This window comes from Anastrepha ludens, chromosome 4 (genome assembly GCF_028408465.1).
Source record: "Anastrepha ludens isolate Willacy chromosome 4, idAnaLude1.1, whole genome shotgun sequence".
Lineage (NCBI taxonomy): Eukaryota > Metazoa > Arthropoda > Insecta > Diptera > Tephritidae > Anastrepha > Anastrepha ludens.
The window spans coordinates 26,556,657-26,582,664 of NC_071500.1; the positions used below are offsets into that span (position 1 = coordinate 26,556,657).

The window sequence follows — 26,008 nt, forward strand, 5'->3', positions numbered from 1 at the left end:
ACTACAAACTACAAAAACAAACTTGTTTCAGACCATCGAAAAGCAAACTATTCGTTGCTGATGACCGAAACACACAATGAGTTTTCATTCAATGGATTTTGATACTTTGTGACAGCTGTCCATTGCGATCAAATCACTGAAATCCACAACAAAGGTAGTCAAACATGAGTTTACACTTGGATATAGAATAAATAACATCTAATCTATAGGTGTGCATGTATGCAAACATATGTGAGTACATCCTACAAAATCGTATATTTGTTGGAGTGGTGAATATTTTCTATTGTGTCCATGCGCTTGTGCGTGACTACCATTTGGTAGGTCTCGAGTTCGACCCAAACAATGCGGTCTAATAGCGGTTGCTCCTCGTCAGTTAACGATAAACCTCCAAACCTCATAAAAACCACCTGCCGTTCGGGGGCGGCATAAAACTGTAGGTTCCCCCATTTGCGCATTGTAGCTCGACCAAACACCCCATCCGATTCCGATCATTGCGTCGCTTCTCCTAGCATTTATGGGGCGAAAATCTGCATCAACATCGTCTGCCGGCAATAAAATAGTTGAAGGTCTTTTTCGCAATTCTGCTGCCGTCCATACAGAGTGGGTGTCCAAACCATCTCAGCAACGGAGCTTTAGAGAAAGGCACAATGTATTAACCTGATACCAGCTGTTCGATCCTATAATCGTATCATTTCTTTAAGAGCCAACAGCTTCTCTTACTGGTACAAATATCCTTCTTAGGATTTTGTGCTTACAGCGGAGAAGGTAGGTATTTATATTAGATGTCAGTGTCCATGCTTTGCAGCCATATACTGCTACTGGTCTTGCGAGGGGTGCCTTTTATATGTCGGGATTAGAGAACAAAAACAAATTTTAATCATCGAAAATCACTTTATTGTTTTTCAAAATATTCTCCATGAAGATCTATACACTTTCGCATGCGTTTGAAACAATTGTCGAAGCACTTTTGCCACTCTGAATGAGATACCTCCAAAACATGCATTCTGAATGCCGCAACCGCTTCTTCAGGTGTCGAAAAACGTTGACCTCTCAGTTTGTTTTTTACGTACGGGAATAAACAAAAGTCATTCGGTGCCAAGTCAGGTCTATACGGCGGAAGACCCATTAATTCGATGTTTTGGGTGCTCAAAAATGCAGTTGTTTGAGCCGATGTGTGAGAGCTCGCATTGTCCTGGTGAAGAGTGATCCGTCTTTGGCGATTGGTTTTCCTAATTTCTTGGAAGACAACTGGCAAACAAATGGTTGTGTACCACTCAGAATTTACTGTTCTGTGTTGTTCTAGTGGTACGGTTGCGACATGTCCAGTTTTTCCGAAAAAACAGGCGACCATTTGCTTGGAAGTGCTTCGTGCGCGAACAACTTTTGTTGGATTTGGCTCATCTTGAAACACCCATACAGTCGACTGCTGTTTACTTTCGGGCTCATACGCGTAAATCCATGATTCATCACCTGTCACGATGTCATAGACGTGTTTCGAAGCCCCGCGATCATATTTTTTTGAGCATTTCCTTCGACCAATCGACAACGCGAACAAATTTTTTTGACAGTCAAATGTTTATGCAATATTGAATGTATGCTGGTCCCACTAATGCCTAAGATTGTCTCAATCTCACGATAGGTCACATGACGATCTTGCAATATCAGTTCGCGCACAGCATCAATGGTTTTCGGAACAACAACTGATTTTGGACGACCTTCACGAAATTCGTCTTGGAGTGAACTACGACCACGATTGAATTCACCATACCATCGATAAACACTGGTCCTTGATGGAGCTTCATTGCCAAGAAATGAATTAAGTTCATCCATGCAATGTTGCTGAGTTAATCCACGTCGAAAGTTGTAAAAAATAATAGCACGAAAATGTTCACGATTTAATTCCATTTTTGGACCGAGATGAATCTTTTAAGTTACTGTAAACAACACAAATAGCGCTGGTATTTCAAAACGTTCTGAGTACGTAAAAGCCAAAAAATGTCAGACTTTGCGATACAGCTGTCAGTTGCCAGATTGCAACACCAGGGTTGCCAAATCCTGCCAAATAAAAGGCACCCCTCGTGTCGTTCTGCAATAGCTTCAGTTTGGCAGCGTACGATGGATAGATAATGTGCCGTCACTATCCCCACTACTCGATTACACTCTCTCCTGGGAAGAGATAAAATGTACTTTGTGATTGTGTTATTGTGCCTGCGTAGCATGATTTTTGCAATCCTGCATGAGCTGGATATATCCCAACTTGTGTTTGCCTCTTGAATCGTTGCTCCATCTGGATCCAGTCGTGGTTTGAAGAGAGCTGGTTGTATACCAGCCGTGCTAGCTACATGGAGATTTGCTAGTATATCCACTTTCTCGTTTCTTTCAATTCTCTTTTATCTTGGAACCCAGTAGATCGTGGCTTATTTCTCAGTTCTTACCTCATCCAACCTGTTCCTGCGTTGTCGAATGCAGTTTGAGTTTGTCATTACAGCTGCTATTGCTTTGATGGCTGCTGAGCTGTCAATGTAAATGCTTATTTGAGAGTTCGGGAAAGTGTTCTCTAGTCTGCTGCTTTTGCTACTGCGTAGATCTGAGGTTTAAACAAACTGCAATAGTCCGGTAATTTGTATGAATTTTCATAGTCAAATACCGAACAGAATACTGCGGCTTCAGCAACCTCTTCCGTTTTGGAACCGTCTGTGTATTGGTTAAAGGTGTGGCACGTTGAAAGTTGTCTCTTACGCCATCCATTCCTTTCTAATATTACCTTTAGTTCTCCGCTTCAGAAATCACGTAGTCTGAGTTAGCCTTGAAACACCAATATTTTTTCAAGAGCGGTCGCCTCTCGGCAAGCAATGACAAACCTCCGAGTGAATTTCTGCAATGAAAAAGCTCCTCATAAAATATTTGTTTCGGTCGGAATGGGCTTAAAACTGTAGGTTGCTCTATTAGTGGAACAACATCAAGAAGCATTGGAGGAGGAGCTCGGCCAAACACTCAAAAAGGGTGGTTTTCTACGTGGCGAATGCCAAACCCAGCGCACAATCAAATACCCTGAATTGTTTCGCCTTTTCACATTATCTCGCTCTCGAGCGGACGTTCGGAAGCTACAAGAGTATACTTGGGCGAAGCGCGGAAGTTGTGAGCTGCTTGGACCGTACGCAGAAGAAAAGAAAACTCTATTAGCGATTTTGAGAGTTGAATTGGAATAATTTTAGAGTTTGGTTTGAACTCTTTTCCTACCTATTCGTTTCGCTATTTTAGTTTCTATTAATATAGTCTAATTACACTGCCCTGCATCGGTTTTGCGAATAAGATGGGACCTAGTGATCCCGAAGGGAATTTTCGCGCTAAGCACGAATCCGAGTTCAAAAATTTTCCATCACGTCAGGTTTTCGAGAAAAAGGGGGTTGAAACCCCTAAAAATAGCGTATTTGGCCATTTTTCAAAAATTGTGGAGCAGAACCCTAATGTGCTACGATCTTCGTTATTGTCAGTAATTGAAGGTTGAACTTTGCTCTTTGAAATAAGCCCAAACCCATATTGTTCGCATGCACCCTTAGAGTAGGGGGTGTACTTATGCCTACGAGTAGTAGAGTGGGGGGTGTACTTATGAATTTGATTTTTTTTATTTCTTTTTAAATGGAATGTTTGACTTCAGATTTGTAATCAGCGACACTAAATACCTTAGGATGGAAAATTTTTGAACTCGGATTCGTGCTCAGCGCGAAAATTCCCTTCGGGAACACTAGGTCACATCTTCTTCGCATCAGAAAAATTGAAATTTGCAGGGCAGTGTTATTTATTTGGCCATTTTGGTACCATTTATCCTGTTTTTTTTCACAGGTCGTTCAAAATAGCGTCACAGAAATTTTTTTTTTCAAAATTCCAAATCAGTCAGCGTAATCCTTTATTATATTTTTTTTCTTAGAGAACTTTATTCAAATTTTTATCACATTTTTATTTTTTAAGAAGTTTTTGAACTTTTGTTTGTCTAACTGTTTTACCATTTCGCCCGTATGCTTGCCTGCATATTAATATGCCAGGCCACCTACATTTTGGAAAATGACATTTGAAATCTGCTAATAGGTAAACAAAAAAAGATGCATATTTTTTATTTGGTCTTTAGTGTCTCACAAACCTCCAATATTTAGTAAATTTAAAACCAAAAAACTAAAATTAAATTCATATTTCTCTTACATATATACATACATAAAAATATATTTAACTTAAACGTTAAATAATCAAAACATTGCTTGATAGCAGAAGCTCTTCATTTTCCGCTTCAATTCGTTTTACATTTCGTACGTTCGTGATATACCGTTTCTTGCTGTTGTTGTTGTGCATGCCTATTAGAGTACCCTTCCGGCTGTGGTAAACACTTCCTATTCAATTTCGACTTTGAATATTTTCACACACACGTACACACAAGCAAATGTGTTCAATCATTCAATAACACAACCATTCACACACACACATGCGCACTCCAGGGGGTATTCTAGTCTAGAAATTTGAAAAAATCGAAAATTTTTTTTTTCAAAATTCGATAGTTTAGGTATTCAAAAATATCTCCCTAAAAGGATTTTGCAAAATTCGAATTATTTTCGAAATTACAACTATTTTAGTGACGCGACAGCTAGACTACTAGACGGCGAAATTCAAACGCGTGTTTCTCGAAACTACTTCGTTCGATACGGTCGGCACGATATCTCAAGTTCTAATCAACCGATTTCTTGAAATTTGTCATGAATATTCCTTAAATATATCTCTATCGTATGAAGCTCGAAAAACTGGAAATTTCAATTTTTTAATATGTGTAAACAATTCGAGAAAGCTTAAAAATAAGAGAAAAATCGACCTCAATTTTTTGAGTAGCCGCCATTTTATGGAAAAAATTTTTTTTTCCGTTTTTTCTGGTTCATACGATAATGACATTCATATTAATTAAGAATTTGTATTTTTTTTTTTTCAGATGACCACAAGGGTAGAAATCGTGACGACGGGGACACTGCCTTTTTCCCCCCCTTCCACTTCAAGGACGCATAACTCTATGAAAATTCATTTTTTTTTTTTCAAATTTATTTTGTGTGCTCCTAATATATGAATAAATAAATGATAAAAAAATGTATCGTAAAAATATCAATTGCTTTTTTTTTATTCGTCAAAAAATGCTCGAAATTCGGGCCTCTAGACTAGAATACCCCCTTCAGCGCAATTTTCCACAAAAATTGTGAGTGTAGTACAGATTAAAAATAGCCTATAGTTACTTATAAACATATAAACATATATAGTTGTATGTACAACTACAACTACAGACATATATCGTATACAACACAATTGGATGCATTGTTGCCGACTCCAGCAAAATGATTTGCACCTCAACTGCGCCAATATTTTCGTGTCTGAAACTGCTACCTACATTCGAGTAAAATCGACTTTTTTGCTGAGTATTAATTCTGTGTTCAAGCACTGACCCGGCCCATTCACACTTTCGGCATCTCCCTTCACTTTAATTCCGCCAAACAATCCTCCATACGACGCACGAATACGGGCGATAAGTTCCACTCGGACTGCGCACAACCTCTGGGGCCAAGCAGATGCAGTGCAATATGATCGCGGCACTCGATTATGCCGTCCCCATTGCAATCGCGCGCATATTTGCTGATGTAGGCAGCGACAGCGCGGGTCGCGCAGTAAATGTTGTTGACACAGTGGTAGTAAGCTGTAAGAAGAGCACAAAAAAAGCATGTAATTCATGTAGAAAAAGGCAGGCGGCTTAGTAAATGGATGAGTTTGTTTGTTGGATGGCGAACTTATAGCATTAAATATAGCTTGGCGATGGGTCGAAGCAATGGTTGATAGCAGATGCAGACTATCAATTTACGCTGACCCCTTGCGCTCTGTTGACTCGCAAAGGTGGTAAATGTAAGTTCAGCTTTTCAATCAACATGTTAATGTCAAACTTTTGCACCGCCCTCACCGTGCAATAAAGTGTGCTTGCGCTGTGGCAATAGAGGCAATTACTTTTTTTCTTTTTGCTGTTGACTTTGCTGATTGACTTTGTTCAATCGTAGTTTGGTACGCGCATATTGGAAAACTGTAAAGTTTTTAAGTTATTTGACTGCAGCTCTAAGCATACACGGCTGCTTTTGAAGGTTTAAAATACATACATCGAAGAGATGCTGCGTTCTGAAGGGGTTGTATACAAAATTTATGTTATATTATTCCTTCAATGCCATATATAACTAACGGGTGTTGCTTAACATATGCTGGTCCCTGCTAAAAATGTCAATTAGGCTCAACAACAAAAAACACAAATTTAAGCAATAAAAAGGGAACAGTAAGAGAAGTATGTAAATTTAAAGAAAAAAAAAACAAATTTTGGGAAAAAGAAAGGCATTATTTTCTTGGTAGATAGCTGCAGTGATCAATATCTCGTAAAGTATCGATAAAAAAATTTAAAGTTTATGCTGATTGTCACTAAAAAAATCTTTTCCTGTTTTTCTTCACTCCATTCAGCTGTGAGTTACAGGGTGTTAACAATGGAAGTCAGCAAAGAGAAAACTCGGTATATTTTATAATTTTTTTTTTTTTTGCAATTTCAAAAGTGCAAGCCTGGCCGCTGAAATTCTTAATGGTTTTTATGGTGACAATTCATCCCCATGGTACTAGATCACTGTACACCCACGCTAGGTCCGAGCGGAACTTTCTCCATTCATATTCCTTCAATGGAAAGAGTGGGCAAGGTGTAACATTTGTAGGCAGGGCATGACAAACATGTTTACTGATCGCTTGAAGTCGCACAGAAAAGTTGGTGGGGAAGTATTCTACGAGGGGCTCCACATCAAGCTCAGATTTTGGCTTCTGGACCACTGTAGTGATTTCCAAGCGGAAATAGACGCAATTAAGAAAGCAGTGGATTGGCTGATCGCTTCAGTAATTACTGTAAAGCAGGTAAACATCTACTCCGACAGCCAAGCAGCAATTAGGGCCTTGGGCTCGGATTCGAAATTAGTCAGGGAATGCCTTAGTTCTCTCTCGATTGCATCGGAATACTTGGTATTAGAGGGAAACTGCTGGGCCGATGAGCTGGCTAGAGGGGAGATCCTGGAGATGGCCTCACCGCAACTTGAGAGGATTGGAATTCCCTAGAGAATCTGTGGTCTGGTCCTGGAAAGATGGGCCTCACGTCAACTCAGCGAACGCTGGGCCATGGGTAGATCGGGGGCGCTTGGGAGAACTTCTCAGACTAACAAAGGCGCAGCTATCGAGTTTGGCAGGTATCTTTACCACACATTCCCCTTTAGGTATCCATGCGGTGCGGCCTGGGTTTGCTTCACGTCCTTTCTGCAGAAGCTGTATGGAGGACGAGGTGGAATCATCTCAGCCCCTTCTTCTTAGCTTCCCTACTCTCGTCGGGTAAATGTTTAGACATCTGGGTTCTCACTTTTTCACAACACCGGTGCATATTGGGGGTTTAAATATCACACATCTGGTGAAACTCATCAGCAGCCTGAAGCGGTTGATATAAACGTAAATTGCGAATGTTAATCGTCATCCTCTAGTCTAAGACCCTTCTTCCCTTTTTCTTCTACCTGTCAGGTTCCTTCCCTTTTCTTTTTCCCTTCCATTCCTCCTGTATGGTATCACAACGGACAAATTTAAAATGCTGCGAGTGCCTGTTTGTAGGCTTTAAGTATATGTAGACAATTTTGTTATGTGGGGTCAAGAACCCCGACTTTCTTTACATATCAAAAAACGCTATCAAGTCACTTTTTCCAAGATTTAGGTGTAATTTCTATTTATCAAAATCCTGTTATGTCTTAGGCTTTGTACGGCAGAATGGTTCAAATCTTACAGACCCATATACCATTGGTAGCGGCAGACTAATCACCTACCCTGCCAGAAAGCTAATAGATGAATGAAACCAACGCAAGGCTGAGTCTTGTCGAGGCCCTATGAAATTGCTGTTTACTTCGTTTGCTCCTTTGGAATACGCCGGATTTTATTTGGAAACCATGCCATACATTTTTCATCGACAGGATCGATTGTGTACAAAAAACTCTGAAAATTGTACTAAAAAAAGAAAACAAATAAATAAAAAAAAAAGCCGTAAAATTTCCTGATCCTAACCCATCTTACACATCAACTTTAAAAGCCTTTAGGAAGTAGAAGATCGATTCTTGCACCCTCGTGTGTTTTCAATGTTATTAAATGCAACATTGATTGTCCGTTTGTGCTTCAAAGCATTAATTTTGTTAGACCACCCAGAACTTTTTGTAAAGTGGTTTCTTTCTATATAAATAAATTTAATACAAATTACACTCGTAATGCTCGCATTGAATGTCTTACATTTCTCAGTTTCAAATAAAGAGTTTTATGGACAGTTGAACACTATCTTTTAATTTAGTTAGGTTAGGTTGGGTAAATCTGGCTGATCTGAATGGATTTCAAATAGAACACAGGGGTTCCCAGTATTACCAGTGTTGTTGGAGCTTAAACACAATTCCTGATGGTACATGTCTTGGCGAGTTTTAATAAACAGTTCGAAATTTGTTCAGCATTATCCTTCAGAGATAATCCCAGGTAGTTGTAATTAGTTCTGCTTAGAGCAGGGGAGTGTCAAAGGAAGTATTCTAACGTACTCCTTTCTTCTTCGCATAAATTACACGCGTCGTTCTGGATCAATCCCATTTTAGATGTGTGATGCGGAGTTAGACAATGCCCCGCCAGTACTCGAACCAATATTTTACATTCTTTCCTTGGAAGGGATAAAATAAAGTTGATTGCTTTCGTGTGCCAAGTTCGTAGCACTATTTTGGCAATCCTGTGAGAAGTCGAGACTTCCCATATGAACTGTGCTTCCGAAGGTAGTTCGTTGTCTAGTTGAAGAGTGAGGGATATATAGTATACTAAATATGTTTGGCGTACTCATCCTAGACAAGCGGGTGTCTGCCTTAGCAAACTTGTTAACTCTCAAATTTCCCTCTATTTCCTTGTACCCTGGTGTCCAGTAGATTGTGACCCGTATATTCTTGCAGAGCTCGTCCATTTGTGGTCTAGCTGTAGTGTTGCACGCATTCCCAGCTAATAATTACAGCCACTATTGCTTTAATAACAGTTTGACCCCCGATGAAGATGTTTGTGCGAGTGTCGAGGGGAGTAAATACCAACCTAATTCCGCTGATTTGGTTACAATATAGTTTAGTTATATGTAAGTTTGTAATTTAATTATGCAAATATTTTCATTATTTTTTAGGTTTACTAGTTAGTCTGTTAGTCTGAAATTATGTTTTTGACCTGTTGAAATATATAAATAAAGGGTTTGTTCTATACCTTCCATAAATCGAGTTTAAAGAAGCCCTGTTAAAATAGAAATATCAGTTGAGGGCCGCGAATTTCACTCTCTCATATCTGACTTAACAAATTTTTTGCCATCACTGCCTTAACATTAGCTGTTATTTCGTCGATAGACAACTCAATTTTCCTTCTACCAGGTCATTTGCATGCGGAATACAGCGATCCGTTTTGCATGAAGCCATTTTGTACATGACACGTTGAGACAGGAAGTTGCCCACACATAGAAGATTGACAGATGTTAAGACATATTTAGTAGAAGGTATACATCTGGAGTGAGTGATTTCTGAGCAGTGAAAAAAGTTGAATTAAAACCTTCCCTCAACTGCTTAGTTTAAAAAAGGCAAACTTCTGCTGTTGCATAAAATTTATATTTGTGTGTCTGCGTATTTTTCTCTTGAAACTCAATCTAAATCTACAGCAAGAAAATACTTGAAGCTCTGTATGTGACTTTTGGCTTTGAATCAAATTCTCACTGCAAACTTGAAGTGCAAATGCAACCAAGGAGGACCGAAGAAAAAGCTAAGACTACTCATATGTATGTATGTATGGTATATACTAGTATGTGTGTGCATAGAAACCTTTGTGTGCACTCTGAAATTTCATTACTAAACTTGACTACCATGTAATAGCAGCTCGCTTTAATAACCAGAGGGAGCACAGCTAACACCTAAATGTAAGTACACCTGCACTACTTGAATAGCGCAGAGAAGGTAACCCACGACTTGGGGTATTCAGTAGTCATTTGTAAGTATATATAGGGAATATATGAAGACCTATGTACATATGTATAGTTTTTGTACATGAATGCAAGTGTTTGAAAGCGACTTACTTTTGGTTGTATTGCTGTTGTTGTGCTCATCGCCCTCAAGTGCTGGCTTACCAGCATCCAACCAGTAGGGGCGTGATATGCGAAAAACGCCACAGTCCACATTATTGCCACATGTAGCTGGGCGGCATTCGGTTGTAGTCTCGCAGATGCATTGCATACAAGCTTCGGTTATGTGTCGCGAACGACTATCCATATCAGGTAATGCATTCCATCTTGGTTGTGAAGCCTTAGCCGCTGTGACAGAGGAAGTTGTGAAAGAGTTGCCGGATGTTGCTGCAGCAGCTGAAGGAGCTCCAGATGATGCCGGTACGGATGCCGAAGAGTGGGCGTCGATTGTCGTAGGTGTCGTTGCTGCGGATGAGATTGATTTTGTGTTGTATTAACATTTTCAACATGAAAATCATTGTTTGAGTAGTTGTTGCCTCCTGTTACCCGCTGTGAGCGTTGCCACAGTACGGTCAGGATTGTTTCTGGTGATAATGCCGTCATTATAGTCATAGTTACGGTGCCACCGTGCAACAACGTTGTCAACTATTTATGTTATAAAAGTGCTGCGGATTAAGGTTCGACATGTTGATGATTTCGACGACGATGGCTGTGGTGATGGTCGAGCTCGTAATGTTGGTGAGGATGGGAATTTTAATCATATCGGCTTATTGTTAATAGTAAACGTACTGATGGGTGTGTGTTTGGTTGGAGTTGGTGCAAGCAATGCGTCGGCTGTGTGTGAACAAATTTGAAATAATGGGAGTGAGTCAAAGTGTGGTGAGTTACATGCGCAGGTGTAAAGTAGGCAAACCTACAATTGCAATGATCTTTATACCCGTGTGAATTTGTGCACAGTTGAACAGGTGCACATAGCAGTTGTATGTAAGAGCATAAATGAATCGAGAAAGATACATATATACATATAAGTATATTACATTAGGGCGGGCGAATTTGTACGGAATTGTTTTGTTCGGCATCATTCGGACTCGACATACAATTTCAAGAAAAAAGTCCATTGTAGCATAGCTCTAAAATCAAAAAAAAAGTTCCACATCAAATCTTAAAATATTGTAAAATATAATTTTTTTTTTAAGTTTTAGTTTGAATTATGTAGCTATAAAAGAATCAACTAGTCACTTTTTTTATTACATTATTAAGGTATCACGCACTTATATGTAGTGGAATATCGGTAATTCGTAACGAAGTTCGGTCTCTTGTAAAAGTTGGTTAAGTTTCAAGGGCCGGTGTTGATTTTAAATCAAATACAATTTTTTTAAGAAATTATTATCACTTTTCTTTATTATGATAATATTGGTATGGTTCAATTACGTATGGAACAAAATATTGACCAAAGAGTCGCCGCAGTCTCGGCGGCACACCTCCATCCAATGGTCCAAATTTTCGATGACGCTGAGGCATAATTGAGGTTCTATGCCGTTAATGTGCCGAATTATCTCATCCTTTAGCTTTTGAACTGTTGCTGGCTTATCGACGTACGGCTTTTCTTTCAAATATCTCCAAAGAAAAAAGTCCAACGGTGTCAAATCACATGATTTTGGCGGCCAATTGACATGGCCGCGACGTGAATTTTATTCGGCCATCACATTTTTCGCGTAAAAGATCCATTGTTTTGTTAGCTGTGTGACAAGTGGCACCGTCCTGTTAAAACCACATATCGTCCACATCCATATCTTCCAATTCGGGCCATAAAAAGTTCGTTATCATCTCACGATAGCGAACACTATTCACAGTAACTGCCTGACCGGCCTCATTTTTGAAAAAATACGGCCCAATGATGCCGCCGGCCCATAAACCGCACCAAACCGTCACTCTTTGTGGGTGCTTAGGTTTTTCGACAATCACTCTTGGATTATCATTCGCCCAAATGCGGCAATTCTGCTTATTGACGAATCCACTGAGGTGAAAATGTGCCTCATGTTGTGCCTGAAGATGATTTTTTTCGATATGCATTTTGATTGGAACGCCCGTTTTCATAATAAGCCTGAATAACTTCAACGCGTTGTTCGATTGTGTGTCTTTCCATGATTCAAATTAAATTAGTCTGAAATTAAAAAAATGTTAAATGAAATGCAGAAAAAACTTGACGTTTGGGTGAGGCTCACATTCAACATCGGCCCTTGAAATTTAACCATCCTTTATAACTATTGTACTAAAAAATGTATGTAATTTTTCCCCCTTTACTTGCATATCTGTTTTTGAAATTTTATTGCTTTATTGCGAAATTACCTTCGAAAATACATTGTACTGACTCGCGATATTTTTCCATTATGACTGAATTCTATTACAATAAAATGAGTCAGTAAAATTTTTAAACTTCCGTGGTTTATTAGAATACAGCCATGTGAGAAAATAATTAAATAATTAAAAAGTATCTATCCTGAACTTTCACCAAATAGGTTATACATAATTTGTATTTTTTATTATAATTTTGTTCTAAAAAATCCAGCCATTTCTTGAGTGCCTAAAACCTATAATAAGAAATATTTACTTTATAAGGGAAGGATGTATTTATAGCCTCTTTCGATTTTGTGAGCATTTTTTTGTGAAAAAAGTGTAACAATTTTGGTGAAGATTTTTAAGACTAAAAATAAATCCATTGGTTAATATTTCGTGTAATTGTACTTTATGTGCTGAAAAATAGTACCATAAAATATTTTTTTATTTTTATTAAAAAATGGCAGTGATACTCAAATAAGGCTTTAAACTTTTCGCTTTGTTATTTTTTTTTATCCTTTGAATTTTCTCCTACAATAATTACCCTATTTGTAATATCAAAAAATTAATCGCAAAAATTCATTCTTTAAGGGGACAGATACCTGTAAAATATCGAACAAAAAATTTTTTTTTATAAAATGTTAATATAATTCTTTAAGAATTTGTCAAACAATTTTTATAACGTAAATTTAAATATTTCTTATATTATAGGTGGTCAACCGTGACGACTCTATTCTAGCGCTGGGAGAGGAATTTTCATGTACTCAAACTTTAGGCGCATATTTCTCAAAACTATATTTTTCGATTGACCGATCTCCCTCAAATTTTGCAAACATATATTTTGTGATATTATGAATTTAAAGTTTTCGAAAATTTTTCAAAAAAATAATTTTTTCGAAGCAAAAATAGTAGGAAAATTCGCCCCAAAATTCATTTTTTTTAAGCATTTTATCCCGCGAATTTTTTTTTCCATTTTTGTTAAATTACAATATATAGAAATTATAACATTAGTAAACCAAAAAATGTTTGGTTTTTTGCATTCAGGCCACTAACGCCAATGCTACAATGTGCTCCGATTGAGAAGCCCCGCTGCGACCTTCCTGGAAAAATTGAGTGTACATCAGCCATTTTAAATGATTAAAATACAAAAATTTTATATTATTTTAATGTATAAATAAACTGTATGCTAATTTTGAAAAAAATATATTGACTTCATCATTTTAAATAAGTTTAATGAAAATCAGGGAAAATATGGCCGTTTACAGGTATCTGTCCACTTAAAATAGAACACATCTTATTTAAAAAAAAACTTAAATTATTTGTGACAAACTTAAAACAAAAAAGTGACCACTTCAGATATATGTTTTCTTAAATTTCTCATCAAATATCAATGGTTTTAAAAAAGTTATCCTGAAGCCATATTTAGCCTTCAAGAATAACTAGCGGCCGCCATAGCCTAGCATAGCAGTACAGCGGTTCGGAGGTGCACAGGTATCTCCGTGCATGAAAAGGCCAAACGACTTTTTCTAATAACGGTCGCCCTTACACTAGCAATAGCAGGCCTTCGAGTGCATTTTTGCCCTAAAAAAGCTGCTTATAAAAACACCATTTGCCATTCAGAGCCGGCCCCTCCAATTGTATTGTAGAACACCATCAAGATGCACACCACTAATAGGAGGAGGAGAAGCTCGGCCAAACAGCCAAAAGAGGGTATAAGCTCCAATTATTTATATACATCGATAAGTTAACGCTACGAATTTAGCGATGCTTACACGCTTAACAGACTTTCCGCTGACGCTATGTCTGACAGCTTTCGGTATCATACTCGTATTGCCCAAATGCACTAACCGTGAAAAACCAGCAACGTACGTGTTGGATGCACATGCTGCAAGCTTAAGTTAAGAATTATGATTAGCTGTAATTTAGTTCTAAGATGAATTTAATAAAATAAAGGTCTATTCACAGCGCGCTAAAAATATTTTTTAAGGTAAAATTAACTAATACAGACAGTAACTAGGATATACCTATGCAGCTCGGTCGCCGTAGCTAAGTGAGTTTGCGCGTGACTACCTTCCGTTGGTGCCTGGTTATGTGGACATAAATCATGGAAAAAAAGCTCAAAACTCTAAGTTCCTGAGAAACTCCGGCATTATGCTCTGATCGTCAGGAATAACAGATCCATTAATTGGTATATAGGGGGATCTAAGCACATTGAAGGCGGAAAACTAGGCATTTCCTTTTGTTTTCGCCTGAACCATTACTGCAGCGTAATTCGGACTATTACAAAAGCTACTTTACAGATAGAATGCGGTAAAATTTTACATTTTAATCGACAGCTAGACGGCTACGAGTAAAACATCCAAAGGAAAGAAGTAACTGACTACAAAAGCGGCTAAGAAATGCCTCAGAACTGTGCATACCATTCGCGCGCTACTAACCTCTTTGCATTTAAAACTGGCCGCACTACTAAGCAATGTTTTCGGAGGCGAACGGATATTTCACACTGTGATAGTATTGCTTCTTCGACAATTATATACAACTTTCGCAATCTTAAGAAGTGGCAATTTTGTATCTTAACATGACCTCCGAGCTGAAAATACTTTCTAACTTTAATCCACAAAGCAATTTATATTTGGATCACTCTGTGCTATTTGACGAACTTGCTTTGTTTTCCCAGCTATGCGAGCACACTAGGCGCTGCTACTGATTTATTCGGTTCCAACTGCTTTATTTGTACATTTATATTGTACTTTCGTTCCATCATTTGTGGAATACTCAAGTTACGTTTCCATCACACCTTTCCGCCTTTAGGACTCCAGTGATTGAAGTTAAGAAAAATAAATAATACTGGTTTTAAATTTCTATTGAGATTATTTATTTTTTCCTTGTTCACTCCTCTCGTGACCACAGGGCCTCGACAGGATTCTTCCATCGTACACAGTTCTATGCTGTTGTTTGCACCGTCCCATGAGATGTCCGCATCTGCTAGTTCGCTCAGCGTCGACTTTCTCCAAGTGTTATTCGGTCGGCCGCGACTTCTGCTCCCTTGCTGGCTCCAGTCCAGTGGTGATTTTTTCAATGTGTGACCTATCCATCGCCACTTTCTGCATTTGATTTGCCTAAGAACGGGTTCCTCTTTCGTTCATCTGTGCAGTGCGTCGTTACTGATGAGGTTTGGCCAGAATACTCTGCAGATGATGCGGAGGCATTTGGTGATGAAGGATTGTAGCCTCTGTGTGAAAGTGTTAGCGACCAGCTATGTTTCGCTTCCGTACAACAATATTGACTTTACGTATGAGCCGAATATTCGTAGTTTATTGAATGAAATCCAGAAATTCACTCAAAAATTACATTGTGCACTAAGAGGGCACCATAAGTAATGCTGCTTTAGGGCCTCAGCCAATGCATGGTAGTCAATCCTCAATGAGATTTTACCCATTGTTGATTAAGTTCTTAGTTTTTTCGTCAAAAACGCATTCAAGCATTTAAAAAATCATATAAGAACTTAAATTGATTTCAAATATAATTCTTACCAACAGAGGGCCCTGGCAGCTAGTATTTATTGGGTATGTGAAGAAGTTTCCGCCTTCGTAAAAGAGATGTCGCTGCTGATACTATTTTTGTGTTCACTATAATAATATACTGGTGATTTGAAGATGTATATGTGAGGTCTAGGTCGCAGTAGTTGATATTCGTTTGAAGCGTAAATATCCTTTTTTATCTGTCTCAAAAATGTTTACATTTCCGAAGTTTTTGCGGGAAGTCGTGCTTTTAAAGAAAAGTCGTTTCGTTGCTTCCAAAGTTGCAATTTCGACGGGAGTGATAAAGATCGCGAAGGGATGAAGATGCCGAACCCTTGATGATATGTCTCAAGAGTTGGATGTTGACAGATCAACCGTCGGTAAATGTTTTCACACGATATGAATGGTTCAGAAAGCAGGCGACTGAGTGCCACATCAATTGTGGAAGAGGGATATCGAGAGACGTTTGGTGACGTGAGAGATGAAACTTGAATGACAGAAAAATAAAAAATAGTTTAAAAAAACTAAAAAACACACTTTTATTGCTAATCGAACTAAAAAGTAGAAAATAAATTTTAATGACAAAGGGACCTCAAATTAGAGTTAAAAGCGTGGGATGCTTGAAATAGTAAATATTACAATCATTCTATTGGCAACTACCTATGTACAGAGGGTTATGAAAGTGAAGCAAAATGCATCCCACGCTTTTAACTCTAATTTGAATTACTCTATTTGTATCTTAATTTTTGTTATAATTCTGTTCTGAGGTAGTTGACTATGACTGATCGTTCGATTTGCTATTACTTCATTATAGGTCCCTTTGTCATTAAAATTTATTTTCTACTTTTTAGTTCGATTAGCAATAAAAGCGTGTTTTTTAGTTTTTTTAAACTATTTTTTATTTTCTACTTTTTAGTTCGATTAGCAATAAAAGCGTGTTTTTTAGTTTTTTTTTTAACTATTTTTTATTTTTAGTATATGTAGGTGTTTACGAGTAATATACTATTACACAACCGCACACTAAATACTAACCTCAATGGTGGTGTGGAAACTAAAAACTCTCAATTTTTGTTTAAAAACACATGTTTCTACCGGTATGGCAATATTGGCAAATGTTATAAAAAATGCACATTTTTCAGCGCTCTCACGAGAAAAAGAGTTTCCCATCTAGTCATCTATGTTGTGTGTTCCGAGTCGATCAGATTTTTAGAAGCCAGTGAAAATTAAGCTCAAAGATTCCGTTACAGTCATTCATACATACAACCCGAGCTAATAAAAGTGTGTTAAAAAAATAAAATATTAATCCTGGCAATCCTAATAAGGATAATGGAAAATTTATCTCACATGTCTCACACTACACTCGTTCTTCGTGACTATTTCGCCAAAAACTCCACGCATATCGGTCCGCAACCACCGTATTCGCCTGATTTGGCTCCGTGTGACTTCTGGCTTGAGTGTATTATGCATCGCCAAATAAACACGTTTTTGAATAGCAACGCCTTGGTGAACACATTGCAGTCGGGGTTTAGATGTAGTAGGAGCTGCACCACAGCACTCCTAAAAGTGTCTGATGATATAAGGCTCAACATTGACAAAAGGCATGTGACCTTTCTAACTCTACTTGACCATTCAAAGGCATTTGACTCCGTAGACCATAAGCTCTTAATTCTGAAGCTTAAAAACTTATTTAGCTTTTCAACGTCGGCCTTGACTCTTATAGAAACGTATCTTAGTGACCGATTACAAGCCGTATGTAGTGATAATACCATGTCAAACTTTCTCCCTGTAACCAGAGGTGTACCTCAAGGCTCTATCCTTGGCCCTCTTTTATTTGTCTTGTACATTAACGATTTGTTCGGTGTGATTAAATATAGTGATGTCCATGTATATGCTGATGACGTTCAATTATATGTTAGTTGTCCCATTAGCTGCATTGATATTTGCATAAGCAATATGAATTCTGACTTGAGCCTCACAAGCAAGTGGGCTTCTGAAAATGGGTTAATTCTTAATCCTGATAAGTCCCAATGCATCGTTATTTACAAAAAATATATCAAGCTCGATGGCTATACACAAGTCAAACTAAATGGCGCTGAGATTAAATATGTGGGCAATGTTAAAAATCTAGGGGTTACATTTAATAGAACTTTGACTTTTTACTGTCATAGGCAAAGTTTATGGTATGCTCCGAAATTTATGGACAACTCAATATTTTACACCAGTAAACACTCGACTGCTACTAGCTAAAACGTATTTGTTACCAACGTTACTGTATGGTTGCGAGTTATATACTCCTTGTGATAGTGTGTGTCGTAGTAAGCTTAATGTTTTGTATAACAACATTGCTAGGTACGTGTACTGTAAAAAACGTTATGACCATATTTCAGTATTTGCGAAAAAAATTGCTTCCGTATCCTTTAACGACTTGCTTAGGTTTAAATGTTTAGTTTTACTCCACAAGATCATAAACACTCAAAAACCCAGATACCTCAAAGATCGACTTATGCCTTCAAAGTCCTGCCGCTCGTTAAACATAGTCCCGATGAAATACAGTTGTTTGGTGACTGAACGTCAATACTTTGTGTTCTCTGTCCGTCTTTGGAATACCTTACCTTACAAAATTAAAAGTATAAAAGAAAGCTCGTGTTTCAAAAATAAATTGCTTCGCTATCTTGCCGAAAATTGCTGAATGTACTTTAAATCTCTTCCCATTAATCCCTACTCCTGCTACCACTATTTTTTACCTTACTTTCCTTTTAATACTTTCTCCAACTTATACTTCTTTACTACTATCTGTAATTTTAATTTTAATTTTGATTTTACTGTTAATCCTTTTATGTCAACTATTTAAAAATAATCTATGGTTGTATGTTTTGACTTTAATAATAAATAAATAAATAAATAAATCCCAATAAGGATAATGGAAAACTTTTATCAAATTATTGCATTGTCATCGGTCCTTGATAGGTGTGCAAAATTTCAAGTCGATCAGACTTTCAGAAGCCAGTGAAAATTAAGCTCAAAGATTCCGTTACATACATACATACATACATACATACAACCCGACCTAATAAAAGTGTGTTAAAAAATACCAGTCTAACGGTTAGACGCGATAGAAGTGAAACCTTCCGTAAAACAAACTGAGAGAGAATGAGACGAAAGCAGCATTAGGAGCGGGATAATTATAGGTTCATTATAATATTGCTATAAAGTTCATATTTTATTTTCTTCATTTTATTATTACTCATCCTAAATGTTTTCAATTTCAACAAATGATACGAGTGTGATTGTCAACATATCTTTGAAATACCGCGTCAATTCTTGTTTTTGATCTCATTCTCTCTCAGTTTGTTTTACGGAAGGTTTCACTTCTATCGCGTCTAACCGTAAGACTGGTATTTTTTTTTTCTGTCGAAATTCACGACACTTTTCTGCATTATTTTTCGGCATAATTGCGGTAAATATTTAAAAATGAAAATATTTACGAATATAAAAATACGGACGCAATGCAGCACACGCGGTTGCTATTATGAGCGTCGTAACGCGTATAATACACAGACGTACTAACATACACGCAAACATTCGTAGGACGCTTGGTTTGAATTTTTTATACATATGTATGTATGCTATACTATGGCCTAGCCTATGTACGTACATACATATTTGTGTTCTGAACTTCCAGCAAAACAATGCTTATTAATATACACATATGCATCTACATACAACCGCACACACAGGCCACTCACTTTATTGCTGTAAATGCGTATGTCGTCCAAAGCTAAAATTCTATGCCTAGCGACTACAAGAACAAAATGCATTAATAGGCGCAGGCGTAGCGGCCATCATCCTAGTTGCCATAGCGCTGAACAGTCGCGGCGGCGCCGAACAGTTTCAACTATTGTACTGTGCAACAAAAACTCATCATCAAAAAATTGATTTATAAATTCGAGCTCATAGTTCTAAGAGCAAGTACTTTCATTCATAAAACGAGCCGCCCATATGCTAATTTTCTCGACAATTCGAACATAGTCAATATTGGAATATTTCGCGTAGAATTATTTGCCAATATTCAATTTTTGTCAAGTCGAGTGCCCGCGTCTCCGTAAATATGTTTGCACCCATATATGTATGTAAATATATGTTTCTAAATGCTCGACAACCGCAGCTGCCTGTTCAAGGTTACTGTACATTAGGCCGGGTCGATTTGTGGGAAGGCAAAAAAATCGCCCATTGCTCTGTGAAAATCATATTCTAGGGATCAGAATAAGAAATTTTGCCGAAGGAACCATACCTCTAAAACGATTTCTGATGTCCCCCAATATGGGTAGAACTTTTTAGTTTCTTTTCTATAACTCACATTCATTCATTTACATATGTTCTGACTAAATAAATTTCTTAAGAGAAAAAATAGATAATATTATAAATAAATAAAAATAAAGAAAAAAACATAGCCATTTAGCTGATTTTTTCATGTAAAAGCCAAAAATGGTGATATTTTGAAATTGGGGGACATCAGAATTCGTTTTAGAGGTATGGTTCCTTCGGCAAAGTTTCTTATTTTGATCCCTATAATACGATTTTCATAGAGCAATGAGCGATTTTTAAATCGACCCGCCCTACTGTACATGCAATGCTGTGCCTATGAATGTGCGCTGTGCCTATGAATGCGCGCTGGATTTCTTGAGAAATTTTACCATATGTTTTGCTGTGGCGAGGCACATATGTACATACACACAACATATATACATATATCCGCATATATATATTACATACATATATAAATTCACAAATTTAAATTTGCTTATGCCATCCTTCTGTGTGCCTGGTAATGAAGCATTTTCTATACATACATATATATACGTATATCTTTTTTCTTCTTCTTTTTGGTGTCGCTTTTTCGTTTCACTTTTTCTCAAATCACTCCCAACGATTCTAAAGAAGTTTTCACTTCAAAAAGGTTTTCTGCATCGCATCATCTATCTTGATCTATCTACATATGTATATCTATTACTAGCAAACCCGGCCCCCTTCGCTGGGCACACTAAAATAGAATAGATATTGTTTAGAACAGAAAATATATGGTTTTCATATTATTTATTTCTTTATTCTTTATTCAAGCGCTTTGGCATAAACAATATTTTTGGTTTTTCTTTTTGTTTTTGAGTAAATATAAAATATAAATTGAAAATCAGGAAAAAAGAAGATTGTTTTTTAAATTTCAAATCAACGCATATGAATAACTAAGAAACAATCGTCTTTTTTCCTGATCATCCATGAATTTTTCGTTTCAATTTATATTTTTTATTAAGCATTGGAGCTTTTTTAACCATTATCCATTTATATTTTTCAAAAAAAAAAAAAAAACGAAACAAATTTTTTTTTCCACGAACACATAATTTCATTCGGATTTCACATTAAATTCTCAAATTTCGTAAGAAGTTATTCACTGTTCCAAAATCCACTCCAAAAAAATTCACAAACAATTTTTACATATTGCACTTACGTTTTTTCCTTATGGCATCCAAATCAGAAAGAAATATTGACACATTGTAACTCACACTGTCAATTTGACAGTTCAGTTCCGCCCCAAGCGTTAAAAAAGTAAGCGACATTATGGCTGGTTCAAAAGAACGCTGTACCCGTTGCCAGTGCTCCGAATTACAACCAAACTTTACGAAACCCATTTTCAATACTTACTTAATAATGTGCATAAGTTTGGTTTAATTCGGTGCAAAGACACGGCGGGTCCACGTTTTGGCATATATTTCGGGACCCTAGTCATCAATAGGTATGAAAATTACCCCGTATTAAAGCACTTATCAACAGCTTTCATTTGATACCCATATTGTACATACACAACCAATCGTTACCCGGGTCCACATTTTGACCTATATCTCGAGACCCCAGTCACGGAGTGGCATGAAAAATACTCTGTACTAAAGCATTCACCAACAGCTTCCATTTGATACCCATATTGTACATACACGTCCGAAGGTTACCCGGGTCCACGTTTTGACCTATATCTCGAGACCCTTTCTACCAATAGGTATTCAAACTATACGGAAACCATCTTCAATACCTACTTAACAATGTGTGTAAGTTTGGTTCAATTCGGTTCAAAGACACGGCGGGTACACGTTTTGGTATATATTTCGAGACCCTAGTCATCAATAGGTATGAAAATTAACCCGTATTAAAGCACTTATCCACAGCTTTCATTTGATACCCATATTGTACATACACAACCAATCGTTACCCGGGTCCACGTTTTGACCTATATCTCGAGACCCCAGTCACGGAGCGGCATGAAAAATACGCTCTACTAAAGCATTCACCAACAGCTTCAATTTGATATCCATATTGTACAAACACATTCTAGGGTCCCCGTTTTGGTCTCTATCTCGAGACCCTAGTCACGGAGCGGCATGAAAAGTACTCTGGACTAAAGCATTCACCAACAGCTTCCATTTGATACCCATATTGTACATACACATCCGAAGGTTACCGGGGTCCACGTTTTGACCTATATCTCGAGCCCTATTTCCAAAATAAAATATAATCCGTGCTACTCGGGGATGATGTAGCTTTCGAATGGTGAAAGAATTTTTAAAATCGGTCCAGTAGTTTTTGAGCCTATTCATTACAACCAAACAAACAAACAAACAAACAAAGTTTTCCTCTTTATAATATTAGTATAGATGATGATACACCTAAGTGTCGAAAAATTTGGAGCCTGCCAGGTGAACTAGGTTCTACAACAGCGAAAAAAATATTCATGCTTCAAAGGTTATGTTATGCATCTGGTGGAATCAGAGGGTGTCATCTATTATGAACTCCTTAAACCATCTGAAGCGATCACTGCCGATTGTTACCGACTGCAGCTCAAAGAAAAGTGGCCGGAGTGGGACGCTAAATGTGACAAACTGATTTTGCTGCATCACAACCCCAGGCCACACGTTGCTAAATCGGTCTAGAAATATTTAGAGGGCTGAATTGCACCTTCAGATTACCATCTGTTCCGATTAATGCAGTGAGCCCTTATTGGAGAGCGTATCACTTCTTACGAGAGCATCGCAAACTGGCTCAATGAATAGATCAAGTCAAAAGAGTTCCAATTTTTCGTCAGAGGAATCCGTATGCTGATTGAAAGATAGAGTAAAGTTGTAGCTTCTAATGGCACTTACTTCACTTCATCGCATGTATTATTTAATTGTTTAAATAATTCGTAACTTTGGCTTCGAAAGGACGGAAGCTTATTCCCATACCCAGTAAATTAAATTAAATAATAATCCAAAGACCAATAGTAAAATTTTGCGAGCAAATTTTTGTAGCACCTTTTTAAACTACTAGGTATTAAAATCGATCTTTAATCGGGTCCCAAATAAGCTTTGTAAAAGTTCAGCAGAGGGTAGCGAAGATGTTGAAGAAAAAACAAAAAATTATATATTATTTACAACAGAGGAAAGGTTCGAGCTGCTGAGCCTTGATTTATTTTATTATTATAACGAAATCTCAACATTTTTTTATGCAGTAGAAAACACCCAATATCGCCAGCAACAAAAAACAACAATTATCAAAAATCAGCATCATTTTTGAGCTAGTTTTAATTTTTTGAATTTTATTGCACCAAAATTCAATGTGTTGTAAAACTGCATGATCGAAATTTTTCTAAAAATGTTTATTCAAAAGTTTAAAATAATGATGCACATGTTTTGTTTTTTTTCTTTTTTTGTTTTTTTCTTTTGAATTTGCACAAAGATTGAAACTTGGATTTATAAGGTCGCTCTCTCTCATCCAACAACACAACACCACGCTTTGTTGTGCCCACGGCCACTTTGGAGTGGAGGGAAATGAGAGGAAAATCCCTGAGCTGGAACTTCAGAAAATGGTAGAGAAAATAATCATGCCTCTAACCGAATTATACACTGCGATTGATCTGAGCGGAAACCCATAGAAAACGGTCTCTGACTACTAACTGCAGGGTTTCCAAAACTGAATCTTAAAACGACAGCATCTTCACATGTGTCCTAACGGGTCACTGAACTATTGACACCCTAGCCAGTAGCGGGACCGTTCCTCATCATAACTTCTGCAGGAGTTGTGGAGATGAAGAAGAAATTGAGTTGGTAAAACTCCTCCTCTGCGATTGTCCTGCACATCAAAGAAACCATCCCAAATATTTTGGCGGTTATTTCTTCGAAGACCTGGGAAATTTGCAAAATGTCTCACTGCACGGCCTAGTTGCCTTCTTGAAAAGATTTAAGTTGTTTAAACAACTTTGTTAAGGGATTGAAACCAAATGCAGGTGGCATAATGGAGCTTACGGTGTGTCGAGCAACGTTGGAGCAGCGAGTGACATGTCTTAGACAAGCAACCTGGCTAACCTAACATAACCTAAATAAGTTACTGTCCCTGTACTTTAATTATGAAACGCACTTTAAATAAGTATAAGAACCTTTTTAAGCTTATGTTATATTTTTTATTATAAGCTGGTAGATCATTTTTGGGATTTCTTTTTTAATATAATTTGGGGCATATGCCCGATTCATTCGGTCAGTCCAATTTTTGAGTACTTTTCCAATAAATCTGGCCGTAAGGCCTCAATGATGGCTTCAATATTGGAATAAATCGATTGTTAAGTGCACTGTATGACAAGTTGCGTCGTCCTGTTAAGACTGATTAATTTTTGAAACCAAAAATTCAGCCAGCCTTGCTTTATTTCGAAAGAAATAATGCCCTTTGATGCCGTCAGTGCTCTATGAACATCGCGAACAGATTTTTTTTTTTTTTTTTTTCAAAGTAAATTTCCACAATTTGGAAGCGTTGTTCTGACGTTAAAAGATTCTTGATGGCTTGTCAACACTTACTGTACAGAAATTTCAACACAGTTTGCCATTCTCTGCTGTCAAACCATAGTTACCGATATCGATAGTTCTCATGGAGCAAAAAAAACACCTTATACATTATTTTTTTATTTTATTTTAGCATTTCGCGAGCACTCGAATAGCTTGAGAGCATTAGTTAGATTATGGATGCCTGCTTTCCGAAATTGATTGCCGTTATAAAGAACTCTCTCAAATAGCTTCTCAGGTTTTGACATGCAGTAGTTAAAATATATACCTTTCCTTGCTTTTTGATTGCACCTTAAGACCTTACCCAACACAATACCCTCCTGCCTGCAATATGCCGGCAATTTTAAACAACACGAATCGAACACGGAACACCAACAATAAAGGAGTTATAACACAAGCACACAAAGCTCTGCACCAACAAGATAACGATTTTTCCCACGCGTGACAAGACAAGAAATCAACATTTTTTCAGTAAGTCTGCTTGCGGCCAACTCTCAGCCATTTGCCAGTTTGGCATATTGATTGCACTATAAACTTACCAACCGAGCCGGCTGCTGGGCTATGCTGGTCGTGATGAAGTCTGCCAAGATGATGTTTCTGTCGCAAATGCAAATAAATGGAACCGCTAATCAGCAAAAGCGACACAAACAGCGATGAAACGGTGAAAACGCGATGCCAATTCACTTCCGCCTTGGAATTGCGGGAGCTGCCACTCACGCCGCCATTGCCGCTGAGGCGACGATGCGCGCCAACAGCGGCATCAACAACCAGACCATTGTGACCGCCGCCATTCGTAGCATTCACCTCTAATGGGTTAGAGTTCATGTTATTATTAGCGACGGCATTGACGCTGTTGAGCGCCGCTGCATTGTGGTTGGCAGGTCGAATATCCACTATGAACTTCGTTTCTGCAGATAATTTTGGTTTGAATGCACTTTCGTGTACAGTGCGCATGGATGCGGCGACAAATTTACCGGGTCTTTCGCGTAAATACTTTTTGAGTTCGATAATTTCTTTGAAAATGAAAAATTTTGCGTTTGAGGCAATTTGCTTGCTCTTTCAATCCGTTTTAAAACGTTGCGCACAAGCTACTGTTGATCAGCTCTGACGTGAGTTGAGTGCTGACACTTGATGCTGTCTCTGTGGTGGCTTTGTTTTTTTTTTTTTTATTTTATTTTAGTAAAAAGCTACTTTGTGTTTTCCGAGATTTTTGCTTTCGCTGATAA

General features: G+C 37.6%; 1 protein-coding gene across 1 annotated transcript; it reads right to left on the reverse strand.

The window, feature by feature from the left end:
- Window positions 1-4,083: 4,083 nt before the first annotated feature.
- LOC128861310 (uncharacterized) lies at window positions 4,084-26,008 on the reverse strand. The gene is made up of 3 exons (XM_054099353.1): window positions 25,322-26,008; window positions 10,187-10,537; window positions 4,084-5,719 (listed from the first exon to the last, which is right to left on the reverse strand). Exons 1-3 carry the CDS (start codon window positions 25,734-25,736, stop codon window positions 5,502-5,504), a joined length of 984 nt encoding a protein of 327 aa, XP_053955328.1. The 5' UTR covers window positions 25,737-26,008; the 3' UTR covers window positions 4,084-5,501.

Excerpts from the sequence above, each read along its gene's own strand:
- LOC128861310 (XM_054099353.1), bottom strand. The coding sequence starts at position 25,736 with ATGCGCACTGTACACGAAAGTGCATTCAAACCAAAATTATCTGCAGAA. Across the intron at positions 10,538-25,321 it reads CCCAGCAGCCGGCTCGGTTG|CAACGACACCTACGACAATC; the intron begins GTAAGTTTATAG and ends TCTCATCCGCAG. Across the intron at positions 5,720-10,186 it reads CAACAGCAATACAACCAAAA|CTTACTACCACTGTGTCAAC; the intron begins GTAAGTCGCTTT and ends CTCTTCTTACAG.